Source organism: Carassius auratus, unplaced genomic scaffold (assembly GCF_003368295.1).
Source record: "Carassius auratus strain Wakin unplaced genomic scaffold, ASM336829v1 scaf_tig00039985, whole genome shotgun sequence".
NCBI classification, from domain to species: Eukaryota; Metazoa; Chordata; class Actinopteri; order Cypriniformes; family Cyprinidae; genus Carassius; species Carassius auratus.
This window is the reverse complement of record NW_020526554.1, coordinates 318-25,089: the sequence shown is the minus strand read 5'-3', so window position 1 is coordinate 25,089 and position 24,772 is coordinate 318. Positions and strand designations below refer to the sequence as shown.

Sequence of the window (24,772 nt, the reverse complement as noted above, 5' to 3'; positions counted from 1 at the left end):
AACGTGGAAGCAATCAGAGACCTCGAGACAGTGTTAAAGGCTAACGAACGCAAGTTGGCCTCTTAACTGACCTAAAAATGTGGCTGTGTCTAACATGTAGAGGGATGTTAGGGAGGACAGCTGAAACGGTCAGATGTCACTTAGACCAGCGGTTCTCAATTCCAGTCCTCGAGCCCCCTGCTCTTCACCGTGTTGGTAAAAACCCTTCTTTATATTCATACAAAACATCTCTCACTTTTGTTATCCCCACATCCATCCATTTCTTTAAAAACAATTCTTTGTCCTGTTTTCAAATGTTTTTGTTTAAAAACAGAGGTTGATTTAAAATGTTTTCTCTCCCATGTGGATCATACTCAACGTTGTCTAAAAATTTTCCCCAGGCACTAAACATCCTGATCCCCTACAAAACCTCTGTACTACTTCCATTACTTTATTAACACTCTCTATATCCTTAACTATTATTGTTGTATTATCTGCATATTGAAATATTTTTTCATTTCCCCCACTTCCTTCAATGTTTATCCCTCTTATGTCTTCATCTATTTTAACAGCTAATCCCAATGGTTCTGCAACTAAAGAATATAAAAGCGCTGATAATGGACATCCTTGTCTTATTGACCTAGTAATTTTAAAACATTCTGTTAAAAAAACGTTACTCTGTATTCTTGTTATTGCTCCCCTGTATAAAATTGTAATCCACTTGACAAAATTATCCCCAAACCCGTACCTTCTTAAAATTCCAAATTAATAATCATGCTCCACTCTATCAAAGGCCTTTTCAAAATCCAAACTAATAACATATCCTTTTTTGTTTTTTTCTTTCATACATCTTATTCTATCTATTATACTTAAAGTTGTATCTGCTATATCTTTCCCTTTTACTCCATACACTTGATTTGTTTTAATTATGGTTGGCATTACCTCTTTCAATCTATTCGCTAAAACTTTTGTTAAAATTTTCAAATCTGTATTCAGCATTGTAATTGGTCTATAATTTTTTAGGTCTACTTTATCTCCTTGTCTTTTATAAATCAACTTTATTAATCCCATCCCCATTCTCTGATTCATTTCCTCTTTTTTTAAAATGTTCTTTTAAAATACTGGTTAAAAAATCTTTAAAAACTATATAAAATTCACTCCCCAAACCATCTATACCTGGACTTTTATTTTGTTTAATTCACTTATTGCTCTTTTTATCTCTTCTTCTCTTTTCTCTTCATCACAGTCTTTTTTGTCTACTTCTCCTACTGTTGTTTTTATTTGATTTAGTAACTCCAATTTCTCTTCTTCTTTCAACCCCTCAGTACTAAACAGATTTTCATAATATGCTTTTACTTCTTTTAATATTTCCTCATTTGTTTCCGTCACTACACCATTTTTCCCTTTTATTTCTTTAATCATTCCAGCTTTCTCTCTTATTTTTTCTAGATCAAAGAAAAACTTTGTACATTTTTCACCCTCCACAGTATATTTAGCTTTACTCCTTAGTCTTTGCAGCTTCATATTTTTTCTTTCAATAATCCCTCCAATTCTTTTATTTTTTGTATATCTTTTTCCATTCTCATTTAATTCATTTTCCAATTTTTCTCTTATTTCTCTCTCCTTCTTCCTCTTACACATCTGTATTAATTTGCAATACTTTATTGTGAATTTTTTTACTAAATATTTAAAGGGGGGGTGAAATGCTATTTCATGCATACTGAGTTTTTTACACTGTTAAAGGGTTGGATTCCCATGCTAAACATGGACAAAGTTTCAAAAATTAAGTTGTACGTTTGAAGGAGTATTTTTGTTCAAAAAAAACCTCTTCCGGTTTGTCACAAGTTTGGGAAAGTTTTTTTCGAGTATGGCTCTGTGTGACGTTAGATGGAGCGGAATTTCCTTATATGGGTCCTGAGGCACTTCTGCCGGAAGAGCGCGCGCTCCCATATAGCAGAGCACTGAGAGGCTGAGCGCAGCCTGATCAGAGCGAGAGCGTTGCGAAAAGTCACAAAAGAAGTGTGTTTTTGGTTGCCAGGGCAAGACAACCCTGCACAGATTACCAAAAGAGAAACAGCATTAAGGGACCAGTGGATGGAGTTTATTTTTACAGAGCATCAACGGAGTTGTGCAAGTGTTTTTGTTTGTTCCCTGCATTTCGGATTGCACGTCGTTTATTTCTTAAGGATAATGCAGTCCCAACGGAAAAGGGTCACAATTGTGTGTTGGAACCACATGAGGTGAGTAAAACTGCTTCAAATATCTCTGTGTTGTTAGCTTAGCTATCAGCTTGTAAGCACATCAAGTAAACAACATGCAATGTTGTCATCAAACTGCACTTTCCACATGTACAGCTTTAAAAAAAAAAAAAAAAAGACGACATAAAGTGGAACTTAGTCATTTTCCAAAACCGCTAAGCAAATATATACAGTTTCAGTACATACCACATAGCATACTGCTGATGCTGCTCTTGTTAAATTTCAGCCTCTGGATCTGTGTAACAGCTTCCACATGCTCTCAACTCAAAAGCCTACTGGCGCTTGTGATTCTTTAGCTCCGCCCACACGTCACGCCTCTAGGCGCTCGTGTTTTCCCGGGAAAAATCGGTACAGACTATCTTTCTCTTATAAATATAATAAAAATAAAGACTTTTTGGAGTTATGAAGGATGCAGTACTACTCTATAGGTACTCAAGATTAACAGGATATTGAGTGAAAACGAGCATTTCACCCCCCCTTTAACATTTTCCCACCATGTCCTTTTATCTTCACTGTACATTTCATTCTCCTTTTCTTTTTCAATAATTTCTTTAATACTTAACACATACTCCTCATTCTTCAAAACCTCTACATTTAAAACCCATACACCCGGCCCTCTTTTCACTGAACTCCAGTCTACTTGTATAAAAAGTGGTTTATGGTCACTTAAGCTTGATTCTACATATTTCATGTTACCAATAAAACCTTCAATGTTCCTTGTACATAAAATAAAATCAATCCTTGTTTTACACATAAAATTCCCTACTAATTGCCTCCTTGAATATTCTTTCTTTTTTTCATTTCTTTCTCTCCATACATCAATCATATTATTTTCTTCCATTAATAATTTCAGTTCTTTTCTTCCTTTATCATTTTTAAAAACCATTCCCTCACCAATTTCTAATTTACTGAAAACGGTATTAAAATCACCCATCATAATAACATCTTTATGCTTTTTTAAAAAATCTCTTAATACATTAAAATATTCCTTCTTTTCATTCTCTACAGTCGGTGCATGAATATTAACTACAATAACTTTTTTCTCCTCATACTCCATTTCAACCGCAATACATTTCCCATCTACATCATTATATATTGTTTTACATGATACCCCACAGTTTTCTTTTATTAAAATAGCAACTCCTCTTCCCAGCCTCCCATCACCATTGTTATAAAAAATCTCTCCACTCCAACTTTTCCTTATTTCAGTCATGTACTCTTCCCTCCAGTTAGTTTCTTGTAATAAAATCACATCCTCTCCTTTACACATTTCTTTCACTTTTTCAAATTTTCCTACGTTCGAAAGCCCTCTAGCATTAAAAGTAACAATTCATAAAAGCATAAAACATATAATAACATGCATAAAACCCATAAACTCAGTCCATCTCCTCCAAACCCTTTAGCAACTCATACTTATTTGTACATTCAAAACCATCTTCTTTAAGCATTCTTTTTCTTGCAGTATCAAGATTGGGCATTACCTTTACAGATCTTCTTCTTTTCGATGATTTCCCCTGCGTCTCCTCATTTTCTTTTCCTTGTTCACACTCTTTTGTAGCATCATTAATTTCTACCGCGTCCATCTCCTTTTGCACACTGTCTGTCACATCCATCGGTGTACATACAATTCCCTCCTGTTGTGCATCATGCAGTACTTTATTCCTTTCATCATCCAGTTCCATAGTATCCAAAGCATTTTGCAAGCTGTCCGTCAAATCCATCTGTGTCCAAATTCCCCTATCCTGTTATGTTTGTATGATTGGTTCGGTACACTCTTTCTGTTGTTCTATATCCTTATTTAATTCCAGTCCTTCACCACGTGCTCTTTCTCCAACGTCTCGCTGCTCGTTGTCTCTTTCATGCACCTGCCCGCCCACCTGCTGCTGCTCCTCCTCCTCACCCTGCATCCAACACTAACACTTATTTAAAACCAAATTGCATTCCGGGCACGTCACAGTATTGCAGTTTCTCGCGAAGTGGCCTCTTTCCTCGCATTTTATGACACTTAAACTCCGGGCAGTCCTTCACCACATGACAAGTCTTCACCTGATGGCTGTGCATCACCCTAAAGTATTGTGGACCCTCTGCTGTTTCTATTTTTGTGCTGTACGGTAGGGAGGCCACCTCCTTCGGAAACCGCGCCTTTACATATCTTGTCCCATCCTCGATGCTGGAGCCCGGATAAACACAACGCTTTATTTTTGAAATAGGGGAAACCCCCCAAACCTCCAGTTTATTTAAAATCTCTTCATCAGCAAGGTAGACGGGCAGATGCATGAAAGAGACAACATAATCTCTGTTTTGCAGTTTCTTTATCTCACAGTTCACTCCTTTAATTAACAATCCCTCAGTCAGTTCATCACAAGTTTCTTCTTTTTCCATTGTCAGTTCATATTCCTTTCCTTGTCTTGGCCTCAGTGCTAAGATTTTACCATATCCACATTTGTCCGTCACCGCTTTAATAATATCCACAGCTTTCACCTCACTTACATTCTCCACATTCACAATCACAGTTGCCTCCTTTAAGTATTTCCTTTCACCACATGTATATCTTGCATCTTGATTTTTACCGTGTCCGGCTCGTTGTCGATACTCCAGTCCCGTGTCGTTTGCCATGCATGTCTCTCCAGCCAGTCCGGTGTCGTTTGCCATGCATCTCTCCAGCCAGTCCAGTGTCGTTTGCCAATAATACATCCATTGTACAAAAACACCAAAAAAAACTAGCGAGGTCTGGAATTGTTCCAGAGGAGGGACGGCCTCTTTGCATCAAGCCCGTCATTCCCAGCTATGCCCGTCATTCTTGAAAGACCAGGGGAATTAGCTCAAATGGTAGAGTGCTCGTTTAGCTGGTCTAAGTGACATCTGACAGTTTCAGCTGTCCTCCCTAACATCCCTCTACATGTTAGATACAGCCACATTTTTAGGTCAGTTAAGAGGCCAACTTGCGTTCGTTAGCCTTTAACACTGTCTCGAGGTCTTTGATTGCTTCCACGTTAGTTCATGTTCCTTCTTTTATTGATGCTGCAGTAGCTCTTTTTTCTCGGCCCAGCACAGGAAGGCTCGTTGGTCGAGGTGTATGATTTTCGCTTTGGGTGCGAGAGGTCCCGGGTTCAAATCCCGGACGAGCCCTTGGTCGGGATAAAACGTGAAGCTTTGTTGTCTCATTGCGTTCACTAACATTGAGGCAGTTTTTTATTCAATCGGGTAGAGACAGATGGGGAAGGGAGGCCGGTTAGCTCAGCTGGTTAGAGCGTGGTGCTAATAATGCCAAGGTCGCGTGTTCGATCCCCGTACTGGCCAGCTGTTTTTATTGTCTGGGGCTCATCTCTGCTCTGCTCTTCTCCTGTGACAAAGAGTAGGGTGATCTCACTGAAATCCCTGTTTGCTAAGCAGGAGCTTGTTGTGGCCGAAATAGCTCAGTTGGGAGAGCGTTAGACTGAAGATCTAAAGGTCCCTGGTTCGATCCCGGGTTTCGGCAAAATTTCCCACTCGTTTCTGCTTTTTGAGGCGGGCCAGTGACCAAAAATCACTGGGTTCCAACTTCTCTGTATAACTGCTTCCCCACTGCCACGGAGCTATCTGTTTCCCAGTTGGCCACCAAACAAGCAGTTTCGGTTTCATGGTGTAATGGTTAGCACTCTGAATCCAGTGATCCGAGTTCAAATCGCGGTGGGACCACTTTTTGCAACCAATTTGCGCAGGACCATGTCTGAAATACTTTTTGGCAGCTTTGAGTCCAAAAAAATTAACTAACGTAGAGACTGTGGCAGCATTGCATCGATGCCCAGTCGGTCTCTTTAGGGCAGTGGTTCTCAAACCTGTCCTGGAGGCACCCCTGCCCTGCACAGTTTGATTGTCTGCCTTATTAGACACACCCAAATAAGGTCTTGCGGTCTCTATCAATGAGTTGATGATTTGAAACAGGTGTGATAGATGAGGGAAACATTCAAAATGTGTAGGGCAGGGGTGCCTCCAGGACAGGTTTGAAAACCACTGCTTTAGGGAACTGTGTGAAAATGGCAATGTTTTGCAACCAATTTGCACAGGACCATGTCTGAAATACTTTTTGGCAGCTGTGAGACCCAAAAAAAGCTAACGTGGGAGTGTCGCAGCATTGCGTCAGTGCTAGACACACCCAAATCAGGTCTTGCAGTCTCTATTAATGAGCTGATGATTTGAAACTGGTGTGTTAGATGAGGGGAAATGCAAAATGTGCAGGGCAGGGATGCCTCCAGGACAGGATTGAAAACCACTGATTTAGGGATGTGTGAGTAAAAGGGCATGAGCCAACTTGGAGAATGCGGGCATCGATCCCGCTACCTCTCGCTTGCGCCTACTGCTTTCCACCGACTGAGCCGAAGTAAGCCCAAAGTAAGCCCACATGAACCAATCGCGTTTCACCTGTGGCTTACTTTTGACAAATCGCGTTTCGCCTGTGGCTTACTTTTGACAAATCGCGTTTCCCCTGTGGCTTACTTTTGACAAATCGCGTTTCGCCTGTGGCTTACTTTTGATCAATCGAGTTTCTCTTCTGGGGCTTACTTTCCTCCAATCGCGTTTCTCTCCCGTGGCCTCCTTTTGACCAATTGACCAATGTTTATAAATAAAACATTGAGAGTCTTAACTAAAAACAAACAAAAAAGGCCAAATGTATCCATATGAGCAAAAGTATATGGGAATAGTGCTCATTTTAATTTGGGTAGACCAGAAAGTTAAAAACACTGAAAAATGGCTGAGATTTTAAGAGGTAAAAGCACCTGGTGTAACCCTGGGGTAAGATGACCACTTTTGAAGTATTATATATTTAATGTAATATTTTATAGCCTGGTGTGTGTAGTCATGGTTTAAGATGAAAGCATTGGAAATAAAAGGAAATTTCAGACTTCATACTGACATTACATATTTTATATGTCAGGGATTCCTGTCCTTTGTAGAAAACTCATCTTCAGGACAGTTTATGTCATGGCCAAGTTTATTACCACAGTAATATAGTTTATGCGTAGCTTGTTAAATTATTGTTACACACTTAACATACAGGTGTCTTTCAGATTGCAAAAGATAGTAGTCTTTTTCTGATTTTCATTCCAGAAAATGTATGCATATCCCTCTTTTCAACGCCAATCGGCAACATCAAGCCGACTCCTCATGGCGCCTTCGGCGGAGGCGAAGCGCCTTGAAAATTTGGAGTCTGGAAGGGCCAAACCTAAGGAGGAGGTGCTGTCAGAGGCCAGTACTTTTGTCAGCACGAACGGTGGAGACCCCAGTGACCAGTTTTTAGTACTGGCTCACTGCAAACTTCAGTTTGGGAAGTACCAGGGCCAGAGATTTAGATGGCTCCTGGAAAACTCTCTGGGGTATGCCGTGTATTTGGTGCTCAGCATTTCCACTGAGACAGCGCAGGCAACACCCCTGTCACAAAATAAACAACTGTTCCTACAGTACACTTCTCAAATTAGAGAGATGGCAGAAGAAGTGGAAAAGTATCAGAGGAAGCAGGAAATGCAGGCAGAAGCCCGGGCAACTGGAGACCAGGGCTGCTTGATGGTGGAGTTTGGTGACTTCCAGGGCCGCTCCATGAAAGATGTTTATGAGGACCAGAGCAAGGAGGCTCAAGCCCTCATCAGGTACCTCATTAAGGCAGATGCCAGGCCCAAAACCAACATGGCCATTTTCAAGACATATGTCCTGAAAAGACGGGCTTCTGCTGTGGTCACCAGCGTACGTCAGCCTGCACCTCACGCTGCAACCTCCAGTGCTTCTGCAACCACTGCACCTCCACCTGCACCTATCCAAACTGGTGTACAGAAGACCGCAACTGTGAAAGCGCTGTTGGCGCGTGGCAAAAATTTGTCTCCTTCACAGCTGGCGAAAAAACTCACGTCACCAGTTAAACCCTGTGAGTAGGAGTGTGAATATAGAATTTTACCTACAGCATTTCTTCATATATTAATTTATCATTATGGCAAACTTGTCAACTTGCTGTTTCCAGATCCATTATTGCAGTCCACTTTACCTCCTCCAGCAGCAGAACCCCCAGCCAAACATTTGACCCCGATACAGCTTTTCGCTACTGGTAAGTAAGCACCATCTTACATATGTTTGTCTCTGTGTATTGTTCACAATGATAGTTTTAACATTTGTGCTCCAGGCAAGTCCGTTCCCACTGCTGAAGATGACGATGAGGAGCTGGTATTTGCTGCATCACAATGTGAAGCACAGCTAAATACAGGTGTGGCATATGACACAAATGCAAATATTACAAGAATGTTTTGTAAAAACACAATGAGAAGCGTTATTTCTTGGGGGAAAATAATCAACATTTTAAAATATTTTTTGTTTACAATACAGAATTATGTCATGTCATGCCTCAAGCGGGATGCTTTCTTGAGTGCACTTCTTCAAAACCGTAAGGATGTCCAAAGGTGTCAGTGTATTTATTTGCGTTTCCGAACTTACCCGTTGTTAGATAATCACTAGATAACTTTTTCACACCGCTTGCTCTTCTCACTCACTCTTCATCTCCCCCTGAGCAGACAGGATGGTGGAGATTCATTGTTCTAATGATTAGAGGAACAGTTTTTCCTTACTCTATCTGTGTGTATGCTTCATGTCCGTGGGCTTCGTTGCTTTACACTTAATTCATCACACCACATTTTCCTTCCTCCATTCCATCTGATCCTCATTCTCAGTCAGCTGCACTGATTCCATTCTCCTTAAATTAATAAAGTGTATGCTGGGTTATGTGCTTCCTTAACACTAGTACCACTTTCTTCACTCTCGTTCCTAAAAATAACATAATAATTATGAATACTTGTCCAAAAATTGTGCTTTGCAGGTTGTTTGTGCGCTGCATTTATGGCATATTACTATCAAATGCAACAGTCATCCTTATTGTTTTTTTTTTTTACTATTCACTCAGAGGACTGTGCTGCTCCATCTCCATCAGTGGAAACTGCCAAGGCACCAGCTCCTTCACATCACCGGCCACCAGCTGAGCTTCCAAGTCACTGGAAAGATCAACTTCCACCTTTCCAGCATGAGTGGATCCGGAACACACTGTTTAAGGCCAACCCACGAACCGGCAAGCCAGAACTAGTGTCCCAGCTGAAACTTTGGTGGTATCCTCCTCAGCCCCCTTTAATAAACACTCAGCCCCCTGCCTCACCTGACCTCTTCTTCTGTCGGCCCCTTTTCTTATGGATAACGCTGAAGATGTGGTTATTTCCTCTCGTCTGTGTTCGCCCAGACTGTGGTAGGCACAGACTAACTGCGGCAGGAATTTACCGTACCGTGCGTAAGGTCTTGGACATCGACGGGTGGTATGACCTTGCCACTGAGTATCTGGAGTGCAAACGCTGCAAAAAGAAATATCCTGCCTGGTCCGAGGACATCCTAGGACAGCTGGATATGGGCCACCGCAGTCAGTTTCCAGCTTTGCTGACATACAGGTAATTCATAATGACAATCATTCATTATTAGGTGCTTTTATGTGGGTTATTTTTTACCAACTAAAGCATTTGCATGATTATACTGTTGTTTCCTTAGATACTCATGTGACAACCGGGTGCTGAGGATGATGAGGGAGAGGACACTGGGCAACAGTGTGACTCAGCTTTACAGGAAGCTGATGGAACAGCACAGTGAGGCATGGACACAGCGTGTCTTGCAGTACCTGACTGCCTGTGAACCATTCACAAGGTCCTCCCTTGTGCAGCCTCCTGTGTTTGCTGATCCTCCACTTTTACCTGCTTTGCCTAAACCTAAGTGGCTGTTAGCCGTGTATGCCAGGGATGTTCTGGGGCGACTGCACGAGGTCAAGGCCAAATTAACATCTGTCTTTGGCTGTGTTCTCAAGATGGATTCGACAAAAAAGGTATCAAAGCCCTGTTTATATCCAGAAATTTGCCAGATATGGATATGGCACGGATATGGCACAGATATGGCACATTTTTTTTACTCTTTTATTTTTCCCAATAGGTCACAAAGAAACTTGCCGGTGCTGCTTCAGGAACAGCTGCCTGGTGCACAAATGTCGGAAACGAACACGGCCAGGTCCTTGTCTCTGTGCTGACAGCTGCCGAGGGACATGGACTGGACTCCATGGCAGCTGGTCTGATGAAACGCTACCGAGAGGCAGGAGAGGCAGCCCCAAAAGTGATGTACGTGGACAGGGACTGCTGCAGTCAGTACGGCCAATCGCGGGTGAAGATCATGTTTTTGGAGTGGGATGAGCTTGTAGTGCGCCTCGACATCTGGCACTTCATGCGGCGATTTGCTGCAGGTGTCACGACAGAGGCTCATCCGCTCTATGGGATCTTCATGGCACGTCTGTCCACGTGCATCTTTCAGTGGGATCCAGAGGATGTGGCTGCTCTTCGCTCCGCAAAAGAGGGTGACCTGGCGGCAAAGAAGACTGGCCACATCTCAGAAAAGGCGGTCAGTGCTCGCATTACCCGGAGGGAGTTGGCACTGCACTGCCGGAGGAGGACCAGGGGGGTGGAGGAGACCACCAGATTGATTGGGTCACTGATTGATCAGTTTGACAGTGCGGATGGGAAGGACACCCTGGGAGTTCCTCTGCTGGACCACGAACGGATCCAGCAGATATGGAAGGAACAGCGCAAGCACGTCCAGTGTATCCAAGACCCAGAGGACTTTCCGCTGTACATGAAGACAGGGACACTGAAGAAAGGCGGCGTGGAGCTGTGCTGCTACAGGTGTGCTCGTGGCTCTACCTCCTTGGAGTCATTCCACCTCCACCTGAACCGTTTTATTCCAGGTATTACATGCATATGGATTATTCATTTTTCTGTAGAAAATATAAGCACTGTAACTGCTTCCATCACTTTAAAGTAATGCCGCATTAATAAATGTCACACTCTACATTATACTTTTTAATGTCATAAGCATTGACAAAGCTGTCTTTACTAACAAGTCACTAGTAACACATGACTAAGTGACAATCATTTTTAATATAGTTACAAAACTCTATTAAATGTAGTATACAAATTACTTCAGAGCACCTTATGTGTAGTACATATATTGTACATATGTGACACATAAAACCCTTTTTTATATATTTTTTGATATTATTTAACTTTTAGGAACCAGTGCCAGCGATGCGCATTTTCAGGCCTATCTCCTTGAGGGCTTGATGCGTTGGAATGATGACCGAATGGAAGACGCCATAAAACGGGCGTCCTCCATTCGGACATATGGCAGTGCCATGAGCGAGGCTGTTGACCGGCTTAGCCGAACAGTCTTTGGGAAGCCCTGGGATGAGCGCTATCGCCCTCCTGGAGCATATACAGGTAAGACATTTAATTATTTCTTTTGCAATATTCTATTAAGTTATTAGAGTATTAGAGCCTCCAATGTACTTGATCAATTATTAAGAACACTTTTTTTATTATTTTATTATTGTAGGTGAATTGCTGGGAATCGAGTACCTTTACAGCCAGACTGGCAAAACACTGACTCCAGTGCTCCAGAACCCAGAGGAGGAAGACCGGTTGGTGGAGGAGGTTGATGATCAGGACCTGCTAGATGAGGGGTTTGAGGAAGAGAGCATGGAGGACATCACAGTTCCAGTGCTGTATGAGGATGACCCCTGCCTCAGAAACACCCCCTCATCTTTGCCTCTGCCTCAGTCCCCAGCATCACTGGCTGAGCCGTCCACATCATCTGGAGGAGAGGGACAGCATCTCGCCCCTGCCTCTTCAGTGCTGTCACAGACATCTGACACTGGAAGCAGTGTCTCCGGCGAGGCTCAGGTACGACACTCTAAGGGCTTTATTTCGTTTCAGTCTCGTTTTATTCCACATACACTACAAGCAAGTTTTTTTTTTGTTTTTTTTTACTTTATTATTATTATTATTATTATAAGGTTAAAAATAGCTTCTAGAGATTTTTGTTTAGGTTTCTTTGATGAATAGAAAGTTCAGTGTATATTGTAAGATTATAAATGTCTTTATCATCAATTTAATGCGTCCTTGCTAAATAAAAGTATTAATTTCTATAATTTAATAATAAATATATTGTAACGACAGACAAAAGAGGAGGAAGCAATTGCAGGCAATCAGATGTTGTTTATTGATAAGGAATGTCCAGAGTGTTGGCAATGGCAAGGAAGGTCTACGGTGGCGTGCGAAGAGCGGGATGGTGAAGTCAGCGGTGCAGGTGAAGGTGGTCAATGGTTAGAACCAGGAACAGACCGGAACACTGACACGCGGACGACAACACGAATCCAACCAGCACACAAACACGGAAGACGGTAATCCAGTCTGTACGTGGAGACATAAGAGAGGATCTGACAACAGAGAGAGAGCGAGGTGAGTATAAGTAGCAGAGGTATGATGACGATCAGCTGGAGCGAGACAATCAACACCCAGGTGATGACAATCAACTAAACGAACACATGGAGACAACGTAAGTACAAAAACAATAACAAAACATGACACGGAGGAAACACTGGATTTCCTACCGTGACAGTACCCTCTCCCCTAGGACGTCACCTGACGTTCCCAGCCTGCTTTACCTGTAGATTGTAATCATCTATAAGGTGGTGATCCAATATGTCCCGAGCAGGAACCCAACTCCTCTCCTCCGGACCGTAACCTTCCCAATCCACCAAGTACTGAAAACCGCGTCCCCTCCGTCTAGAGTCCAGAATACGATTAACCAAATAGGTGGTTTCCCCATTAACGAGACGAGGCGGGGGGGGAACCGGAGCAGGCGGATTAAGACGGGAAGAAATCACCGATTTAATTTTGGAGACGTGGAACACGGGATGAATCCTCCTGTACGCCGGAGGAAGGCTAAGACGCACGGTAACCGGATTAATAATCTTGGTAATAGAAAACGGGCCAATAAATTTGGGAGCAAGTTTGTTAGAAACGGACCGCATAGGAATGTTCTGGGTAGAAAGCCACACTCTTTGACCGACGACGTAACGGGGAGGCTTCGACCGGTGGCGATCGGCCTTAGCCTTGGTGCGCGACCTAGCCTGGAGCAGAGCTCTGCGAGCTCTGGTCCAGGTGCGGTGACACCTCTGGACTAATGCGTGTGCGGAGGGGACCGAAACCTCGGATTCCGTACTGACAAAATTAGGTGGTTGGTACCCTAAACTACACTTAAATGGAGACATGCCCGTAGATGACACTGGCAAAGAATTGTGTGCGTACTCCACAACTGAGAGTTGCTGACACCAGGACGAAGGATTATTGGAAACCAAACATCGCAAAACCCTCTCGACATCCTGATTGGCTCGTTCGGTTTGACCATTGCTCTGGGGATGGAACCCGGAAGAAAGACTAACAGTCGCTCCTAACAATTTACAAAACTCTCGCCAAAATTTGGACACAAATTGGGGACCCCTGTCAGAAACCACGTCTGTCGGGAGGCCATGTATGCGGAAGACGTGGTCAATGACAGCTACCGCTGTTTCCTTGGCTGAAGGTAATTTGGGCAAGGGAATAAAATGAGTCGCCTTCGAGAACCGGTCCACTACGGTTAAAATCACCGTATTGCCTTTAGAGGGCGGGAGGGCGGTGATAAAATCTAGCGAGATGTGGGACCAGGGTCTTGAAGGGACAGACAGCGGTAAGAGTAACCCATCTGGAGGTCGATTGGAAGTCTTACCAATAGCGCAAACTGAACAAGCCAAGACGAAATCGTGGACGTCACGAGCCATACCAGGCCACCAAAATCGTTGCTTGACCAGAAATCTAGTTCTACTAACCCCTGGGTGACAAGCAACACTGGAACAATGACCCCACTGGAGAACGTCTGACCGTAACCTCTCCGGCACAAACAATCGGTTCGGTGGGCAACGAGCCGGGGGCGTTACCCCTTCTAAGGCGGTCAACACCTTCGATTCGACCTCCCATCTGAGCGCGGAGATAATGATGGTCCCCGGTAAAATGGGCTCGGGAGTAGCAGTACGATCGGAACGCTCAAAAAGACGGGATAAAGCATCGGGTTTGATGTTTTTGGAACCCGGCCGGTAAGAAAGTGTAAAATCGAAACGACCGAAAAACAATGCCCACCGAGCCTGCCTGGAGTTAAGTCTTTTGGCGGTTCTAATGTATTCGAGATTCTTATGGTCTGTCCATACAATGAAAGGTACACCCGACCCTTCAAGCCAGTGACGCCATTCTTCCAGTGCAAGTTTGACTGCCAACAACTCTCGATTGCCAATGTCATAATTAACTTCTGCAGGAGATAAACGGTGAGAATAATACGCGCACGGATGCACCTTTCCGTCTGAGGATGCGCGTTGGGATAACACTGCTCCTACCCCCACCTCTGACGCGTCGACCTCCACTATGAATTGACGTGAGCGATCAGGGGTGACGAGAATGGGAGCTGAAACAAAGCAGCTTTTCAGTTTGGCAAACGCAGCCTCAGCTGCGTCTGACCACCTGAACGTCAAACTAGGGGAGGTCAAGGCGGTCAGAGGAGCGGCTAGTTGGCTGAAATTGCGAATGAAACGCCGGTAAAAATTGGCGAACCCCAGAAATCTCTGCAGGGCCTTGCGAGACTCAGGGGATGGCCAATTTACCACAGCCTTAACCTTCTCAGGATCCATGCGAACACCCTCAGTCGAAATGATGTGTCCTAGAAAAGAAACAGACTGTGCATGAAAAACGCATTTGTCCGCCTTGACAAACAATCCATTCTCTAGCAACCGCAGAAGCACTCGTCGTACGTGTTGCACGTGTTCCTGGAGAGACGAAGAAAAGATCAATATGTCATCCAGGTAAACATATATGAACAGATCGACCATGTCTCGCAACACGTCATTAACGAGTGCTTGAAAGACTGCCGGCGAGTTGGTTAGCCCGAACGGCATAACGCAGTACTCAAAATGGCCTCTAGGGGTGTTAAAGGCAGTCTTCCACTCATCCCCCTCCCTGATGCGGACCAAATGATAAGCATTACGTAAGTCCAATTTAGTGAAAACGGACGCTCCCTGCAACCTCTCAAAAGCTGAAGACATAAGCGGCAAAGGATAGGTATTCTTTACCGTTATGTTGTTCAGCCCTCGGTAGTCAATGCAAGGTCGCAAGGATCCGTCCTTCTTTCCCACAAAAAAGAACCCCGCCCCCGCTGGAGAAGAGGAAGGGCGGATAAACCCCGTTGCTAGAGAACTGGATATATATTTCTCCATGGCCGCCGTCTCTGGAACAGACAAAGAATATAACTTGCCCTTAGGCGGAGAAGTACCTGGCAATAACTCTATCGCACAGTCATAGGGACGATGAGGAGGAAGAGAATCAGCACGAGACTTACTGAACACCTCCTTCAGGTCGTGGTACTCCGCGGGCACGCTAGCCAAATCCACTGCTTCCCCCTGAAACACAGACTCAGAAACATTAACACCAGCAGACAAAAGACAAGACAAATGACATTCCTCGCTCCAGCTAACCACAGATCCAAGGCGCCAATTGATGCTGGGGTTGTGTTTCTGAAGCCAGGTGTGACCGAGAACGATGGGGGATGAAGGTGAGTCCGTAATGTAGAATGATATCTCCTCTGTATGATTGCCAGAGGTGGTGAGGGAAACAGGTAAGGTGGTCTGAGTGATGACTGGTAGTCTGTGTCCATTGAGAGCAAAGGGTGCAATGGGGTGTTTGAGGGAGGTGAGAGGAATGTTGAGCTTACTAGCGAACTGGAAGTCCATGAAATTACCCTCTGCCCCAGAATCCAACAAGGCGTGATGCTCGAGTGCGTGGGTGGACCACCGTAGACTCACCGGAAGGAGTGTCGATGTAGAAGAGGTCTTTCTGGCAGAGATCCCACCCGATAGTAGCCTCCGTCTTACTATCGGGCTTGGTCTTTTACCGGACAACGCTGGATGTGATGTTCTTGACTGCCGCAGTATAAACATAGTCCCAGGGATCTCCGCCTGATCCTCTCCTCCCGGGAGAGCCGAGCTCGCCCCACCTGCATGGGTTCAAGATCTCCCGGTGGGCTGACCGCAACATCTGAGCGCTGATACTGGGCCTCCGGTCTGTTCGTGAGAACTGCTCTCCCCCTCCGTCTGGTGGCTTGATCGAGTCGATTCTCCACTCTGATGGTTAGGTCAATCAGACTGTTGAGAGAAGTGGGGAGCTCGACGGCGCGGATCTCCTGTTGGATGCGGTCAGCCAACCCATGCAGGAAGTGATCCCACTGCGCCTCCTCGTTCCACTTACACTCCGCCGCCAGGGTGCGGAACTCAATCGAATAGTCAGAAACGGACCTTTCCCCCTGACGTAGGTCCGTGAGAAGCCAAGCCGCTTCCCTCCCGGCGGCGGAGCGGTCGAAGACCCGTCTCATCTCTTCCGAAAGTGCGTGGAACGAGGCACAGCAGCTGTCTTGGTTCTCCCACACCGCCGTCCCCCAGAGGGCAGCCCTTCCCGTAAGTAGAGAAAAGACGAATGCCACCTTCATTTCCTCGGTGTAGAACGTGCGGGGCTGCAGGGCGAAGTGCAGAGAACAATGAGACAAAAAAGATCGACAGAACTCTGGCTCACCCGCATATTTCTCCGGGATGGGGAGGCGTGGATCGGGCTGGGAAATCCCCCCGGAGACGATCGGCGGTGTGGGTGGCGTGGGAGGCGCAGCGGGTGACGATTGTTGTTGTTGTTGCGTCTGGAGAACGAGCTCGGACACCTTCGTCACCATTGCTTGGAAGGCTCGACCCATCTCATCTATCGCCTTGTCTTGGCGATCCATACGACCCACAGCTCGTTGCAGAAATTCTTCGAGATGAGATGGGGAGCGATCGCCTGCTGCTTCCATGATGGTCAGATCCTACTGTAACGACAGACAAAAGAGGAGGAAGCAATTGCAGGCAATCAGATGTTGTTTATTGATAAGGAATGTCCAGAGTGTTGGCAATGGCAAGGAAGGTCTACGGTGGCGTGCGAAGAGCGGGATGGTGAAGTCAGCGGTGCAGGTGAAGGTGGTCAATGGTTAGAACCAGGAACAGACCGGAACACTGACACGCGGACGACAACACGAATCCAACCAGCACACAAACACGGAAGACGGTAATCCAGTCTGTACGTGGAGACATAAGAGAGGATCTGACAACAGAGAGAGAGCGAGGTGAGTATAAGTAGCAGAGGTATGATGACGATCAGCTGGAGCGAGACAATCAACACCCAGGTGATGACAATCAACTAAACGAACACATGGAGACAACGTAAGTACAAAAACAATAACAAAACATGACACGGAGGAAACACTGGATTTCCTACCGTGACATATATAATGATTTAAATGTTCTGACTCCACACTTTTGAAGGGTATAGTGTATAATATTAAAAAAGCTTTTTATTACAGATAAATTCTTATCTTGGATCCTTCTATTCATCAAAGAATCTTGAACAAAATGTACACAACTGTTTTAAATATTGATAATAATATCAATAAAAAAAGGTTTCTAGAACAACAAATTTCTGAAGATCATGTGACACTGAAGACTGGAGGAATGATGCTGAAAATACAGCTGTGCATCACAGGAATAAATTACACTTTAAACTATATTCAAATAGAAAGCATTTTTATTTTAAATAGTAAAATTATTTCACAATATAATGGCTTTTGCTGTATTTTGAATAAAATAAATGCAGGCTTGTTGAGCAGAATTCTTTAAAAAATGTCAAAAATATTTCTGTTCAAAGGCTTTTGACTGGAAGTGTATATTAACACTAATCTGCATTTACTAGGGAGCAGTCATTGGACCTGATGGCATCGCTGGGTGGGACAAGGTCCAGGATCTGGCTGGTTTCCTGGTGGGTCTTCGTGAGGCTCCTTACCTCACCGACCTGCAGGTTACAGAGGCCATCCAGCTGTGGACCGCTCTCCCTGATGTTGATAAACAGCGGGTCAACTATCAGCCTCGACATCAGCCTCAGCTGACACATGGGCGCTTTAAGGCACCGAAGCGGTCCGGAGTCACACCGGGTGTGGAGAGTGTGAAACGGTGTCTGATTGGACATCCTGGGGGTCCAGCACAGTGGCCCAGCACCAGCCGCTTGGTTGAGGCCATTTGTATGAAGCTGTGTGCTTTACACAAGTCACCGACCAAGAAGGCTGGAGTTTCCACCCCCAGGTGGTCTAAAATCCTTTCGGATTACCACCACATCCGAGAGCTGGTGCTTAACAATCAAAGGCTGATGGATGAAACAATGATCCAACTGTTTGAGCTGAACCAGAGGACACTCATTCAGTGGTAAGCAAGGCACATTATTTGGTTCCAGTGAACTGAATACTTCTGTACACACACACAAATACACATATATATATATATATATATTTTACAAGTAATTTACTTTCAGGTTTCAACGGCAGCAGAAGAATCAGGAATTGAGTGTCCTCGTCCAGGGACTGACTCCATCTGACCCAATAGATGTGGCTGATGTGCAGCTTCCTCTGCCGAGGGAAAAATTGGATGACGTGCCATCAACATCAGGCCCAAAACATCAATTTATCCTTCCGCCAAATCGAGAAGGACAGGCTCCAATTCTGCGACCGGGTCGCCGGCCCGCTGCTGCCAAAAGGGAGTGCCCTATCGCACCCGTCCCCACAGCAGCAGGAGTTGTGCAGCCCATTTCAGCACCTGGGTCACTGTTAGGCACACTAGTGCTTAACCCAGACATGACTGTGTCAATAGTGATTCCATCTGCTGGTGCTTTGACATCCGGTCCAGGCCCAGCTCCGCCTGCTCCAGTGCCTGCTCCAGTGCCTGCTCCAGTGCCTGCTCCAGTGTCTGCTCCAGTGCCTGCTCAAGTGCCTGCTCCAGTGCCTGCTCCAGTGCCTGCTCCAGTGCCTGCTCAAGTGCCTGCTCAAGTGCCTGCTCCAGTGCCTGCTCCAGTGCCTGCTCAAGTGCCTGCTCCAGTGCCTGCTCCAGTGCCTGCTCAAGTGCCTGCTCAAGTGCCTGCTCCAGTGCCTGCTCCAGTGTCTGCTCCAGTGTCTGCTCCAGTGCCTGCTCCAGTGCCTGCTCAAGTGTCTGCTCCAGTGTCTGCTCCAGTGCCTGCTCCAGTGCCTGCTCCAGCGCCTGCTCCAGTGCCTGCTCCAGCCCCTGCTCCAGCGCCTGCTCCAGCGCCTGCTGCTCCTGTGTCCCGTTACACCCAGAGGAACAGGCGCCGGAGGGCCCTGGAGACGGAAAGCGGAGTCCATAAGAGGAAGTATGTGCGAGGGGTTACTTTTAACACATGCAGCAAATGTGGGCAGCCCAAAACTAAAGAGTTTGGTCATAGCCGATATGGGAATGCCACATTTTGCTCACGCTCCTCTAATGGAAAAACTTTAGATGATTGGTTGGCAGAACAGCCGCAGGCGAAATAAATGACAAACTCCGCCTCCATTGTAAATAATGTGTATATTTTGTATATATTATATGGGCCCACTCTTTTCATATATATTTTTTTATATAAGTAGTACATAATATCTTTCCTGTATATATAAATATTGTTTATATTATATGGGCCCACTCTTTTCATAATTTTTTTTATATTGTGTGTATGTATGTGTGTGTGTTCATTTTAATAAAACATTTTGTATATATTACTTGGGCCCACTCTTTCGTATTGTGCTTTTTATATTCTGTGTATGTACAGTATGTGTTTGTACTAATTTTAATAGAACATTTTTTGATAAGATAAAAAAAATCTGCTAAATCATATCAATCAAATCATATCCACACACACAAAACGTATTTGAAGAAACGTTTTTTATTAATTTTATTTAAACACAAACATTTAAATACACACACACAAATCTATGTAATATAAAATCAATCAATTGTATGTCATAGATAACAAAATAAAAGTCTCGGTTTATTGCATGCTTAAAAATACACGTCGAGGACATATGACGTCACGGCTCATCCGAGAGAGCACGGGATCGAATCCAGGCCGCGGAGGGTAGAGTTGTCTCACATGTAATTAAAACTCTTCAAAACGAAGAGAAATATACCCCGAGTATTGCAGCAGGGGAAATCTTTCGGCGTTTTCACGTGTTCTGCGTCTTTTTCGCTTGCGGGCGGGGCTCAAAGATTGGACCCCTTCCTTTGCGCAGCGAGCGCTCTACCATTTGAGCTAATTCCCCTGGCCTTTCAAGAATGACGAGCATAGCTGCGAATGACCGGCTTGATGCAAAGAGGCCGTCCCTCCTCTGGGCTTGCACCTTTGCACTGGCCGCGATTGTGTTGTTGAATTAACAAAGAGATTTAGCTTTTGTGTTAAAGGACCTTCTCGGTCTTGTTACGCCAGTATGCATGTGCGGATTCTTGTATTATGCAGACTACCTTGCATCACTCGGGTCACGCAGACAACTTCTCACCTCTTTTTTCTCACACTGACTTAAAGAATAAGGAAGCGGTTCTCCATTCCAGTCCTCGCTCCCCAAAGGTCTGCATATTTTGCATGTCTCTCTTTGTTAGCACACCTGATTCGGATAATCAGCTCATTAGAAGTGAGCTCCTTGCGATTGACATGGTCCCTACACAGTGTTCATTGCTCCCCACTCCCTGAGCAGGGGAAATCCGTCGAAGTTTACTTCACTTTGGAACATTGGTTCACGGATTTGCGCTGCGCAACGTCTTCACACATGGACAAGTGTGACATCATATACCTCTGTACACCTCTGTGTTAGTCACTTTGAACTGAACGTACACATACGCTTTGAACTTGAATCACGGAGGGATGTCATGTGATGTCCACTTCTCAGGGCACTTACGTTTGAATGGAACAAATGTCTGAAGCTATACGAGAAACATACAAAATGTGAAGAGCAGGGGGCTCGAGGACTGGAATTGAGAACCGCTGGTCTAAGTGACATCTGACAGTTTCAGCTGTCCTCCCTAACATCCCTCTACATGTTAGATACAGCCACATTTTTAGGTCAGTTAAGAGGCCAACTTGCGTTCGTTAGCCTTTAACACTGTCTCGAGGTCTTTGATTGCTTCCACGTTAGTTCATGTTCCTTCTTTTATTGATGCTGCAGTAGCTCTTTTTTCTCTGCACAGCACAGGAAGGCTAGTTGGTCTAGGGGTATGATTCTCGCTTTGGGTGCGAGAGGTCCCAGGTTCAAATCCCGGACGAGCCCTTGGTCGGGATAAAACGTGAAGCTTTGTTGTCTCGTTGCGTTCATTAACATTGAGGCAGTTTTTTATTCAATCGGGTAGAGACAGATGGCGAAGGGAGGCCGGTTAGCTCAGCTGGTTAGAGCGTGGTGCTAATAATGCCAAGGTTGCGTGTTCGATCCCCGTACTGGCCAGCTGTTTTTATTGTCTGGGGGCTCATCTCTGCTCTGCTCTTCTCCTGTGACAAAGAGTAGGGTGATCTCACTGAAATCCCTGCTTGCTAAGCAGGAGCTTGTTGTGGCCGAAATAGCTCAGTTGGGAGAGCGTTAGTTTGAATCCAGCGATCTGAGTTCGAATCTCGGTGGAACCTGTGTGCTTTCTTGCCGCAGGAAAAGAAAAAAACAGCACTAGTTTGGCACTGGTGACAGTCTTTGTGGCCCTGTGAGCAACGGCTGCTCCAGGTAAGGTTTCATGGTGTAATGGTTAGCACTCTGAATCCAGTGATCCGAGTTCAAATCGCGGTGGGACCACTTTTTGCAACCAATTTGCGCAGGACCATGTCTGAAATACTTTTTGGCAGCTTTGAGTCCAAAAAAATTAACTAACGTAGAGACTGTGGCAGCATTGCATCGGTGCTCAGTTGGTCTCTTTAGGGCAGTGGTTCTCAAACCTGTCCTGGAGGCACCCCTGCCCTGCACAGTTTGATTGTCTGCCTTATTAGACACACCCAAATAAGGTCTTGCGGTCTCTATCAATGAGTTGATGATTTGAAACAGGTGTGATAGATGAGGGAAACATTCAAAATGTGTAGGGCAGGGGTGCCTCCAGGACAGGTTTGAAAACCACTGCTTTAGGGAACTGTGTGTAAAATGGCAATGTTTTGCAACCAATTTGCACAGGACCATGTCTGAAATACTTTTTGGCAGCTGTGAGCCCCAAAAAAAGCTAACGTGGGAGTGTCGCAGCATTGCGTCAGTGCTCAGTCGGTCTCTTTAGGGCAATGGTTTTCAAACCTTTTCCTGGAGGCAACCCTGTCCTGAACATTTCGTATGTCTCCCTTATTAGACACACCCAAATCAGGTCTTGCAGTCTCTATTAATGAGCTGATGATTAGAAACTGGTGTGTTAGATGAGGGGAAATGCAAAATGTGCAGGGCAGGGATGCATCCAGGACAGGATTGAAAACCACTGATTTAGGGATGTGTGAGTAAAAGGGCAGGAGCCAACTTGGAGAATGCGGGCATCGATCCCGCTACCTCTCGCATGCTAAGCGAGCACTCTACCATTTGAGCTAATTCCCCTGGTCTTTCAAGAATGACGAGCATAGCTGCGAATGACCGGCTTGATGCAAAGAGGCCGTCCCTCCTCTGGGCTTGCACCTTTGCACTACCTTGCATCACTCGGGTCACGCAGACAACTTCTCACCTCTTTTTCTCACACTGACTTAAAGAATAAGGAAGCGGTTCTCCATTCCAGTCCTCGCTCCCCAAAGGTCTGCATATTTTGCATGTCTCTCTTTGTTAGCACACCTGATTTGGATAATCAGCTCATTAGAAGTGAGCTCCTTGCGATTGACATGGTCCCTACACAGTGTTCATTGCTCCCCACTCCCTGAGCAGGGGAAATCCGTCGAAGTTTACTTCACTTTGGAACATTGGTTCACGTATTTGCGCTGCGCAACGTCTTCACACATGGACAAGTGTGACATCATATACCTCTGTATACCTCTGTGTTAGTCACTTTGAACTGAACGTACACATACGCTTTGAACTTGAATCACGGAGGGATGTCGTGATGTCCACTTCTCAGGGCACTTACGTTTGAATGGAACAAATGTCTGAAGCTATACGAGAAACATACAAAATGTGAAGAGCAGGGGGCTCGAGGACTGGAATTGAGAACCGCTGGTCTAAGTGACATCTGACAGTTTCAGCTGTCCTCCCTAACATCCCTCTACATGTTAGATACATCCACATTTTTATGTCAGTTAAGAGGCCAACTTGCGTTCGTTAGCCTTTAACACTGTCTCGAGGTCTTTGATTGCTTCCACGTTAGTTCATGTTCCTTCTTTTATTGATGCTGCAGTAGCTCTGTTTTCTCGGTCCAGCACAGGAAGGCTAGTTGGTCTAAGGGTATGATTTTCGCTTTGGGTGCGAGAGGTCCCGGGTTCAAATCCCGGACGAGCCCTTGGTCGGGATAAAACGTGAAGCTTTGTTGTCTCGTTGCGTTCATTAACATTGAGGCAGTTTTTTATTCAATCGGGTAGAGACAGATGGCGAAGGGAGGCCGGTTAGCTCGGCTGGTTAGAGCGTGGTGCTAATAAGGCCAAGGTCGCGGGTTCGATCCCCGTACTGGCCAGCTGTTTTTATTGTCTGAGGGCTCATCTCTGCTCTGCTCTTCTCCTGTGACAAAGAGTAGGGTGATCTCACTGAAATCCCTGCTTGCTAAGCAGGAGCTTGTTGTGGCCGAAATAGCTTTACCTGACAACCACAAGTCTGTAAAATTAATCCAATAGTATGCCGACTTCTATCTTTTAAAAACCAATCACGTTATGACCTCTATCTTTTGAAAACCAATCATGTTACGACTTCTATCTTTTAAAAACCAATCACGTTACGACTTCTATCTTTTATAAATCAATCACGTTGCGATCTCTATTTTTCCGCGTCCAATGAAATGGCAAGGTCTATTTCTCATACACCAATCACGCACGTCCTCGCCAATTGCATGTAATCTCCGCTCAGGTAACGTTAAATTATTTACATTCCGCTCATGTATGTTATTTATATCTTGATATGAATGAAATGGTTTAGGATTTTTGTTCTTTACGAATAGCAAGATTGGCCATGTAAATTAGCCTATGATTACCCCTTGATACTACGTAACGTCAACTGTCACTGATGTGTAAATACTATTACGACCGGAGCTAACGTAACTGTAAATATGTCGAATTTAACCGATTAACAAGTTTTCTCAATGAAAAAAAAAAGCTTTTTATTTAATTGTCATAAGGTTCCACAGCTTTTTCCAAATGCGGCATTTGAACACACAAAATAAATTTGGAAAATGTTAATGTTTTGTTTAACTTTTACACGTATGTTATATGTTTGTACATATGTTATGACCAGTCAAAAGAAGTGAATGGATAAGTTTATACATTCAGGTTCATGCCCTTATCACATGGACACAGTTGAAAGACCACAATATGTTTAATCTGAGTATTTGTTTTAGTCAAATTAATCCATAATGCTATATATTTATTTATTTATTTATACTCATAAACGTGTTGTATGAGCCTAGGTCATTGAGACATACAGTCATAATAGAAAGATCTATCACAACTTGTTAAGACTCTAATTGTTCTTATACTTTTGTTCTTGTTATAATCTTATTATATGTATTTTTTTATATTTGTACAAACATACACACATAGATACAAACATACATATATATATAT

General features: G+C 44.6%; 2 protein-coding genes and 8 non-coding genes across 10 annotated transcripts; 9 read left to right on the top strand and 1 right to left on the bottom strand.

The window, feature by feature from the left end:
* The first annotated feature begins 5,294 nt into the window (after positions 1-5,294).
* Positions 5,295-5,366, top strand: trnap-ugg (transfer RNA proline (anticodon UGG)). Its single transcript has one exon. It is a non-coding gene; the product is annotated as a tRNA-Pro (tRNA).
* Positions 5,367-5,463: 97 nt separating this feature from the next.
* On the top strand, positions 5,464-5,537 carry trnai-aau (transfer RNA isoleucine (anticodon AAU)). Its single transcript has one exon. It is a non-coding gene; the product is annotated as a tRNA-Ile (tRNA).
* A 105-nt stretch (positions 5,538-5,642) lies between these two features.
* On the top strand, positions 5,643-5,715 carry trnaf-gaa (transfer RNA phenylalanine (anticodon GAA)). Its single transcript has one exon. It is a non-coding gene; the product is annotated as a tRNA-Phe (tRNA).
* A 1,620-nt stretch (positions 5,716-7,335) lies between these two features.
* Positions 7,336-9,418, top strand: LOC113084359 (uncharacterized). Its single transcript, XM_026254819.1, has 5 exons — positions 7,336-8,133; positions 8,227-8,310; positions 8,386-8,466; positions 8,586-8,643; positions 9,157-9,418. The coding sequence occupies exons 1-5, from the start codon at positions 7,383-7,385 to the stop codon at positions 9,230-9,232; spliced, it is 1,050 nt and encodes a 349-aa protein (XP_026110604.1). The 5' UTR covers positions 7,336-7,382; the 3' UTR covers positions 9,233-9,418.
* A 31-nt stretch (positions 9,419-9,449) lies between these two features.
* LOC113084358 (uncharacterized) lies at positions 9,450-19,043 on the top strand (the record flags this gene model as incomplete). Its single annotated transcript, XM_026254818.1, has 7 exons — positions 9,450-9,685; positions 9,783-10,110; positions 10,215-11,016; positions 11,342-11,548; positions 11,664-12,010; positions 17,957-18,462; positions 18,569-19,043. Coding segments are annotated over exons 1-7 (2,901 nt in total), but the record flags the coding sequence as incomplete, so codon positions are not given.
* Positions 19,044-21,266: 2,223 nt separating this feature from the next.
* trnap-ugg (transfer RNA proline (anticodon UGG)) lies at positions 21,267-21,338 on the top strand. The gene has a single exon. It is a non-coding gene; the product is annotated as a tRNA-Pro (tRNA).
* Positions 21,339-21,435: 97 nt separating this feature from the next.
* Positions 21,436-21,509, top strand: trnai-aau (transfer RNA isoleucine (anticodon AAU)). Its single transcript has one exon. It is a non-coding gene; the product is annotated as a tRNA-Ile (tRNA).
* A 1,034-nt stretch (positions 21,510-22,543) lies between these two features.
* trnaa-agc (transfer RNA alanine (anticodon AGC)) lies at positions 22,544-22,616 on the bottom strand. The gene has a single exon. It is a non-coding gene; the product is annotated as a tRNA-Ala (tRNA).
* An 814-nt stretch (positions 22,617-23,430) lies between these two features.
* On the top strand, positions 23,431-23,502 carry trnap-ugg (transfer RNA proline (anticodon UGG)). The gene has a single exon. It is a non-coding gene; the product is annotated as a tRNA-Pro (tRNA).
* A 97-nt stretch (positions 23,503-23,599) lies between these two features.
* On the top strand, positions 23,600-23,673 carry trnai-aau (transfer RNA isoleucine (anticodon AAU)). The gene has a single exon. It is a non-coding gene; the product is annotated as a tRNA-Ile (tRNA).
* The last annotated feature ends 1,099 nt before the right edge of the window (positions 23,674-24,772 follow it).

Bases quoted from the DNA above. Each gene is read 5' to 3' on its own strand.
- LOC113084359 (XM_026254819.1), top strand. From the start codon at position 7,383: ATGGCGCCTTCGGCGGAGGCGAAGCGCCTTGAAAATTTGGAGTCTGGA. The intron at 8,134-8,226 runs GTGAGTAGGAGT...TGCTGTTTCCAG, and splicing joins CACGTCACCAGTTAAACCCT to ATCCATTATTGCAGTCCACT. The intron at 8,311-8,385 runs GTAAGTAAGCAC...TTTGTGCTCCAG, and splicing joins GATACAGCTTTTCGCTACTG to GCAAGTCCGTTCCCACTGCT.